General features: G+C 49.0%; 1 protein-coding gene across 1 annotated transcript in view; it reads left to right on the top strand.

Moving 5' to 3' along the window:
- Positions 1–9032, top strand: part of PBX1 (PBX homeobox 1) — a gene marked incomplete at its 5' end in the record, with an annotated part of 308555 nt that overhangs the window by 254539 nt on the left and 44984 nt on the right. Inside the window, one exon of the mRNA XM_002914169.4 lies at positions 3346–3536. Coding sequence (XP_002914215.2) covers positions 3346–3536 — 191 coding nt within the window. The remainder of the gene's footprint in view (positions 1–3345; positions 3537–9032) is intronic.

Below are 9032 nucleotides of genomic sequence, written 5' to 3'. Positions count from 1 at the left end.
CTCTCGCCCTCTGCCCCTCCCCCTACTTGAGCTCTCTCTTTCTCTCTCTCTAAAATAAATAAATAAATAAAATCTTTAAAAAATAAGAGAAAAGAAAATAAAATCAGGAAACCTCAGTAAAGTAAAAACGTTGCTCCCTAGTTTAGTAGTTGGATTGATGAAGTTGCCAAATTGGCTATTCGTCGTTGACTCTGTTATTTTTGTTCGTTTTGTTTTTAGTATGGTGCCGATCACTAGACCATCAGTTAGCTTTCTGCTAATTAGGTATCATGGCCCTCCTTAACCCCATCCCTTAAAAAAAAGAGAGAGAGAACCACCTACCTGAATCAGCCATTTTTTCACCCTGTGGTTATTAAATAAAGAAAGCTTCCAGAGATTTTCATTAGAAAGAGAGGAAGGAAATTATTTTTTTCAGTAAATGGTGTTGGTAAAACGCTTTTCCAGCACATCATGAGGTCGTAAGGTATTTAAGAGCTGCATATTCTAACAGACAAAACCATGAGAAAGCTGAATTTTATTCCAAGTGGTATTTAAAAAACTGGTGCTCTTGTCACTTTGCAGGGTTCTCAGCTTTCATAAGGAAGGCTGCGGGCGCACGGACGGGGCTAAATTTGCAGGGCTGAACCCGGCTGGGTCGGCCGGTTCACAGCTAAGAGGACCCTAAATCCCAGTTACATTCTTGGCGGAGCTTGAAGGAGGAAGGGAAGAAGACGGGCAAACTCGAGTGCAGGAGGGAAGCTTAAAACCCTGGCACCTGGAGCGGGACAGTCCAGGGGGGCTGGTCTTTAGTCGGTGGCTCCCAGAAACGCCCTTGACGTGGAACTTGGGCAAGTTTCGAGGGATTTCCAAGGGAAATCCTAGGGGCACCTAAGGGCTCTCTAGGGGCACCTGGAGCGAGTGGCAGCTCCCAAAAGTGACTGTGTTGATGATCGTCCACAGCAGAGGCTCTCCGCCCCCCGCCCCCATCCCAGAAACGTTCAGCCTGGGAGGGTTCTGTTTAATTAGCGGTTGTGGCCCCAACTCTTCCTATCACTGTCGTATCGGGAACGCCTGACCTAACAGAGGCAGCCCGGCGTCCAAAGCTGCAAGCTTGCGGGATCTAAGGGGGCCGCAGTGTGGGTCATTCAGGTCCTGGAAAGACCGGGGTCGTTGTGTTCTGTCCGTCTGCAGTGGACTCGGAACTGGTCTCCACTGCGTGCTCCGGAGCAGCTGTTTGGCCGCTGCCCGCTCCACCGCCGCAGGGGCTGCAAAGCCCCCACTGTCTGTTTACGGCAGAGCAGAAGGGGCCCCGGCACAAAATGTCCTGAGTCCACAGCAGATACTGTAACGAAGCACATTATTAGCCCAGCCCTGGGGCTTCCCCGCGGCGAGGAGTGCCCTTGACAATGCCCCCTCGCAGTCAGCCCCTCGCCTGCGGGAGCCCCGCCAGGTGAGGAGGCCACAGGCCAGCGAGGGGCCGCGTTTGCGCACAGAGCTGGTCGGGGTGCTTGCTACGCGCCTAACCCCGCACTCCCCACCCTGTGGCCTCTTGGAATCTACTCAATGCCACATCTTATGTCCTTGCCTTTGTCTACAGTTGGCGGGGGGGGGAGGGTGGTCAGCAGGGAAGAAGCTAAGTGCAGAGTAGGATGAAGGTAATCATGACCCCATTTCTTTTTACCAAGAGAGAAGCTGGCACCCGGATACATCCTTACCCAGCCAGACACTCACCTGGTAACTCCTCTGATCCCTTCCGTACCCTTTGAGGTGGGTATTGCCACCCCATTTCACAAACAAGGAAGACAAGTCCCAGAGAGGTTAGGTAACTTTCCAAGGTCCCACAGCGAAGTGAGTCCCAGAGGCAGCCTCTGTCCACAGGCTGCCCAGGCCCCGCTCCCCGGCTCAGCTGTATTCGTGAGCACGATTCACTCCATCTGCAGTCACTGTACAAGACCGTGGGTGCTGCTGGCCTTGTTCAAGGGCAGCAATGATTGAATCCATTCCCTCATACGAATAAAATGAGGCACTGAGTAGCGAAAGGCTTTGTCCAGACACTCAACGAAGGCCGGCTGACCATCCGCTGTCAGGCTGTCCCAGTCCCCAGCGTGGGCACGGCCCGGTGGATGCGTCTGCGTGGGTATCTTTGGCCAACCAACCTGGAAGGATTTCTTAGAGAAATGAGGAGTGAGTGTGTCATCGTGACTGCGTTCTTGACGGGTAGGAGAGGCTTTGTGCTGTAGAGAGAGTGGCAGTGCGGTGTTACCATTCATGAGTGTGTTTCTGGTGTTGATACTAAGTTGGAGCCCTTTGAGTCCTTAGTTCTTCGACTGTCAGTGACTGTCTTGCCTTTTTCGTTATAAATCTAATATAGTTTTATAACGTTACTGTGAGTTAACCCGTGAATAGAGATTTCCATTTGAAGGCTCAGCTAAGGAAAGCAGACTTCAGTTGTTAAGTAATAGTCACCCCAAGGAAAGCCAGTGGTATTCAGAGGAGCAAGTGTGGGCTCTGGAAAAGGACAGACGTCCCCGGCCTGGAATAGGAAATGTTTAGGTCCTGGCTTGGTGGCTCCGTTTCTGCTGTGTGCCTTAGGAAAAAGCTGCTCTTCTCCCTGGGCCACAGTTTATGCGCCTGGAAAATAAGGTGGGGGGCAAAGTGATCTTTAACCTCCCCCCTCCGGAACTGATGGTATGTGGGTCTAACCGTAGAGCTTTCCTTTCTGCGGGGATGGCCCCTATTTCCTCTCCATCATGTGCGGCTGCTGTTTCTACAAGCACCCTGAGGACAGAGTCCAGCTTGTGTGTGGGATAGAGTGGGTCCTCAGAAGGCCAGCAGAGGAGGGGATTCTCGTAATAAAACTGAAAGGAGAAATAGGTGGATGAGAAATCTCCCAGAAGGGTTAGCTTTTAATCTCGTGATCCCGTTCTTTTGGCTGTTGACGCATCCCAAAGTCGGATGTGGAGGCTCTGCTCTGTCAGAGATAATGAGCCAGGCAGAAGTTCGCGCCGTATCTGACCCCAAACTCTCTTTGGCTGTGAACCTTGGGGGAAGGGCTGTGGGGTGTAGTTTATACTAGGATTCACGTTCCCACTTTTCACTGTAGTAAAATCATCCAAAAAAAAAAAAAAAAGATTACAATCTCTCTTTACCCTTTAGAAAAATCTTAATCGTGGCCAAAGTTAGAGTCAAACAGGATGAAAGGTATTTCTCAGCCAGTCATTTATTTTATTTTCTCTGATGTGACAAAACCCCCACAAACTCGCTAAGTTTTCTGCACGTGTGCGAGTCTCTAGAAAAGCCCACGCAGCACTCCGTCCAGGCCCGGACCCTCCCCACGCGCCAGTGTTTACTGTCCTGCCGTTCCAGGCATGCAACGAGTTTACCACCCACGTGATGAACCTCCTGAGGGAGCAGAGCCGGACCAGGCCCATCTCCCCAAAGGAGATCGAGCGCATGGTCAGCATCATCCACCGCAAGTTCAGCTCCATCCAGATGCAGCTGAAGCAGAGCACGTGCGAGGCCGTCATGATCCTGCGCTCCCGGTTTCTGGACGCGCGGTGAGTCACCCGCGGGGCCATCTGTCCCCCATGGGGGATCCCGGGTCCAGGCTTGGGAGCCACACCTGGCCCTCTCTAAAGGCTCCACGTCAAAGGCCAAGCCGAATGGCAGCCTGCAGAAGCTTCTGGGGTCACGGGAGGGAGGCGGCAGGACTACGTAAGCCATGGGTTTCAGACAGCTCCAAACGGAAAACAGTGTGATTAGAGAGGGTGCTTTCTGTTACCACTGCCGCTCACTCTGAGTGAGAGGCGGGGAGGACCGAGGTGGGTGAGAGCAAGGCAGCGTGTTCATCTCACTCAGGACCCCTTTATAGGTGTGTGTTGGAACGCTGGGCTGTGGCGGTCTCACTGGATGCCGCAGTGACCCGCGTTCTCCAGAAACACGGTGCGCTTTGAGAGCTGGGATCTTTTCCGCATCGCAGACAGGCAGAGAGCACACTGAGTTCAGTTCCACAAATATTTATAAGTAGATCGCCATGTGGCATCCTCTGAGCTAAGTTTCAGGAGCACAAAGATGAGTAGGACCTGGTCCCGTGGACCCAGAGGAGCAGGGGCTGGTCTGCTGTGGGCCGAATTTTCAATCAAGGTTTGGTGATGTTTTCCATCTGTCCTTGCTACTCATGACCTCACATGTGAGTTCATAGAATTCAGTCGAAGACATCCTGGATAGAAAGATCCTCGGGACACCTGTGTGGCTCAAACATCTGCCTTCCACTCAGGGCATGATCCCGGGGTCCTGGGATCGAGTCCCGCATCAGGCTCCTTGCTCAGCAGGGGAGCCTGCTTCTTCCTCTGCCTGCTGCTCCCCCTGCTTGTGTGTGCTCTCTCTGTGTCTGACAAATTAAAAAAAATCTTAAAAAAAGAAAGTTCATCTTAAAAAAGATTAAACCTGAGAACAGAGAACCAGTAATCAGTTCTTGGCCCAAACTCTCTAGGCCGGTAGATTTACCCAGATCCCTCTGGTTTCTTTAATTCCTGTTAGGCAGCCTGCAAGTTGGCGATAATCGTATTTTTCATACACTGGTGAGGAGGGTTTTGGTCATTGATCTAGCAGGCATGTTTCGAGGGTGTGGCCATCCTCCATGGTCGATGGCCCATCTCAAATTAGCCAGCTTCTATACATGCAGGCTTCACCATCATTACTTCGATTCCTAAAAATCATCCCAGGCTATGACTTTAGTTAGTAGAACTTCAGATGTGTCAGAGTCATGTGCCATTTCATAATCGATAGCTTTGCCCCTTTTCAGTGAGACAGAAAGATTCACTGCTTCTTGTAGAAGTTTTTCACCCCCGAAGTCATGCATTATTCAGCTCTCTTACCTGTATCTCTTTCTGTTCACAACTATGGTTGTTGCAGCCCACAGACCTCTTTAAAACCCCCTGGCATCTCCTAAACTCCCTTTTATTCAGTGTGTTTTGGGTCACATGGAATATGAAATGCGGGTGCCAGCTAGCAGAATGTATCTCTGTGCCACCAGAATTCCACAGGGTAAGTCAAGGGAAAGTTAGCACGAAGAGAGTCTTTTCCAGCTGGGCATGTGATATGGGGGCGGGAGGGGGGAGAGTGTCCCTGAAGCAGGGCCCCTGTGTATCTCCCTCGCTTCATGGCCTGCTGCCAACCCAGCATCTTGAAAACAGGCTAATGTGCACAGTACAGAATGCGAGGGACTGGTGGCCTCTGTCTGGGTCCTGTGCCCGTGTGGCCGCCACTGCCCCTCTGCGTGTGTTGCTTCCATCCCCATGGAAACTCCCCTAGTTAAAATTCTGGAGTTGGTATTTATGTGGGCAGATACTGAGACAGAGGAAAGTCGAACCCAGACTGGATTCTCGTCCGGGGAGAACCCAGGGAGAAGGGAGAAGCAGAGTCATTGTCTTGCTGGGTTTCTGCTCACGGTACCTGTGCTGTGTGCAGCGGAAGGTCAGGCTCAAAACAGGCCGAGCTTTGTACATGGTTCCTGTTGCTTCCACCAGCCTTTGCCTAGAGGGTTCCAGCAGTCACCGGAAGGACAATTACTTACGAGAGGGTCTCTTTTCCACTTTGGTTGCAACCTTTGAATCCGTGCCTCGGAGTCAAGGCTCCAACCTTAAACAACAAAACTGTTGTCATTGTTACCAGCATTTATTCTGAGGGTATGTTTGGTATCAGTGAAAGAGTGTAACTCCAAATGCCAGCCCACGGCTGAGCAAATGGCTTTCTCAGCTCAAAAATGTTTACCCAGACCTTGTGGTTGGGGTAGTTCCTATCCTTGCTTCCAGTGCTGTAATTGGAGAGCTAGCTAAACAAGCCTCAGGAAGAAAGATAGCCCCGGTGATGAGCGCCACGGGTGTCTGGTGGGCAGGGCTTCATCAGTGAAAGATTTGGTGGAAGACAAATGAAATACAAGGGGAGTTTGACTTAGTAACAGGATTAGTCTTTGTAATGTCACAGGTAGATGAAATTGAATGGTTCCCCTTTGTTAGGAGATATTCGTTGTCTCCATTTTCTGTTGCCACCTCAAAGATTACCACAAATTGAGCAGCTTAAAACAACACAAGAATACTATCGAACAGTTTCTGTGGTCTAGACATATGGGCACAGTTGAACGGGATCCTCAGCCCTAGCCTCACACAGCTATAATCCGGGTGTCCTCGGAGGCCATGATCTCTTTGGAGGCTCAGGCTCCTCTTCCAAGTTCGTTCCCGCTGTGGCAGAATTCAGTTCCTTGTGGTTGTGGGACTGACGTCCCCAGCTCCCAGAAGCCACTCTGTCCCTAGCCAGCTCACATCTTGGCTGCTTGCTTTGTTCCTGGAAGCCAGCAAGAGAATCTCACCATTTTAAGGCTTTAACCTAATCTCCCTAAACTAACAGGACGGATGTCCTTTCTTTGTCACAGCCCCACCCACACGTGGGGGAGGGTGGGGATGCCAGGCTGGAATCTGGTACCTTCTTAGGATTCTGCCTTCCATACTCCTCAGCTGAACGCGTGGTCCAGATTTGTCCATTCGAGTCATATCCCTTTTCTCTTCCTTACATTGACTTAATTGTGCCAGAAAAAAATCCATCCATTCATCTATTCATTTATTCATTCATTCTACATTTATTATCTCATACTATGCTGTCAAACTTGGTAAAGTTGTTGTCAGGACCATCAACACAGTTTTCTCAATTGAAAGAGGGAGAGAGAAAACTTACAAACACTCTTAATGATTTTCAAGCAATAATTTTAACTTACGTTCAATAACATGTTGCTGGAGACAACAATAAGGGTATAAACAGCTGAAAGAACACTTGTGCATTTCATCCCAGGAGAGGGATTCCGTTAAATGAACTAGTAAAGTGGGAAAACAACAAGAGGGAAGGACATGCAGGAAGGCCTGGGCCGACTGGCCTATATTGAGATTGATGTATCTTATTGAGTTTTACTCTCTGTCAGATGTTGTAGTAGCCGCTGGAATAACTCAGAAGACAGAAACACATGTAAATGTGGGCCTTGCCTTCAAGGAGCTCATAATCGTGTGGGACAAACAGACACTGTTACGAGTGAACACAAAATGGCGTCTTCCTCGTGAAGTAGCTCTTCCTGCTCGGCCTGAGCGGAAGCCAGAATGTGAGGAGAGGGCAGAGTTTGGGATCCCAGAGCGAGCATGGTGTTTGCCAAACAGAAAGACTACCGTGGGCAAGGTGAAATGACGTAAGCCAACTTCAACAAGCGTTACTTAGCTGGAACGCTATGTGTGAGGCACTCGGGTTTCCCTTGAGGAACTTGCTGTTTAGCCGGGGAGACCTGGGTAAACCTGTGGCAAATGCTGTGGGAGAGAAGTAACACTGGTTGGTGTGAAGAGGCACAGGAACGTAAAAGTCACGAGTGTCTTCAGGGCAGGGAGAAGTAAGCATGTGACGTGGCTAGACAAAATTGTTCAGAGCGTGTTTAGGACTGGGGGAAATGAGGCACTGGGGATAGGACAGATCCACTGAAGACCCTCAGTGTATCCATGAAGACTGCAAATTTGTCCTGAGAAGCAGCAGAAACTGTTAGAGATGTTTAAGGAGGAAGGACAGTCATTTAGAGCATAAGTTCTCAAACTGCACTGCTTGGATTCAAATTCTGGCAACCTTTGTAAGGCGGGCTAGGTGGCCTATCCTCCCTAGAACTCTTGTCTATAAGATGGGGCTAATCCTATACACAGGAATAAATAAGATAATATGGAAAAAAAAAAAAGTGGGGCACCTGGGTGGCTCAGTTGGTTAAGTGTCTGCCTTTGGCTCAGGTCATGACTCCAGGGTCCTAGGATCAAGCCCTGCGTCAGGATCCCAGGTCAGCAAGGAGCCTGCTTCTCCCTGTGCTGCTTCCCCTGCTTGTGCTCTCCACACCCCCACACCCCCGTCAAATAAATAAATAAAATCTTAAAAAAAAAAAAGAAAGAAAGAAAGAAAAACAGTATAGTGTCTGGAATATGATATTCATATCACAATTCACACAGTAATTCCTTACTATATTAAGGATCACCACATTATATATTATTTATTATTTTATTTATTGTATTTATATTTTGTTATTATTACTATTTCTATCATTAGTGACATCAGATCCATGGTTTAGGAGAATTACTCTAATGCTTCTCTTGAAGACGAGCTGAATGGGACAAGAGACGCAGTAGGACCCCACTGTTAAAGCCTGTGCTCCTCGAACTGGGTGAACACAGTATGAAGTACCTTCTCCGTTCTCCTCAAATATGCAGGAGAAGATTATTTTCTTTTAAGATAAACATTGGTACATTACAGAGTGGACTGAAGCAAGAGGTTTTCAAAGACATTTCATGCTTTTGATGGTGTGTGGCAAGGCTATGAGTTCACACCCTCCTTGTGTTTCTGGAACACATCCGTCTAGAATTGCACCATCTAGTAAGTGGCCATTTGATTTTTAAATTTTAATTAATTCAAACTGAATTACATTGAAATCAATAAAATTTCAGAATTTACTGCTCCAGTTACACGTTTGAGCTGCTCAGTGGCCACACGCAGGCTCATGGCTGCTAGACTGGGCAGCAGAGATCTAGAACATTCCCCTCATTGCCGAAAGTGCCACCGTGCAGCACTAGCCAGACTTACATGATAGACAGTGGCTTCTCTGAACCTATTTCAAAAACAGAGTGACAATAGGCTGGAATAAAAGGGTTAGATTTGAAAGAATAGAACTGGCAGGACTTGCTTTGGGGCCCATCCTCTGATGAAGGTTAGACAGCAGGAGGAGTTGAGAACCACTCCTAGGTTCTGGCACCTGCTAGGTCCTCAAATATTTGAATGAAGGAACAAACTAGATACACTGAACCGCGTCAGTGGTGACGTAGGGAAGGAAGACAATGAGGCTGGCTTGGGTGGAATGCGATGCTAGTGTTGGAGACACAGTGTGTTCGAAGTGTCTGGGAGTGCAGTGGTAGGTGGGCAGTGACTCCTAGGAGAGTCGACAGGGCAGGAACACATTGGGGGTTTAGGAATGGGGTCTGCCACACCTGCAC

This window comes from Ailuropoda melanoleuca, chromosome 8 (assembly GCF_002007445.2).
Source record: "Ailuropoda melanoleuca isolate Jingjing chromosome 8, ASM200744v2, whole genome shotgun sequence".
NCBI classification, from domain to species: Eukaryota; Metazoa; Chordata; class Mammalia; order Carnivora; family Ursidae; genus Ailuropoda; species Ailuropoda melanoleuca.
This window is presented reverse-complemented; position numbering and strand designations above follow the sequence as displayed.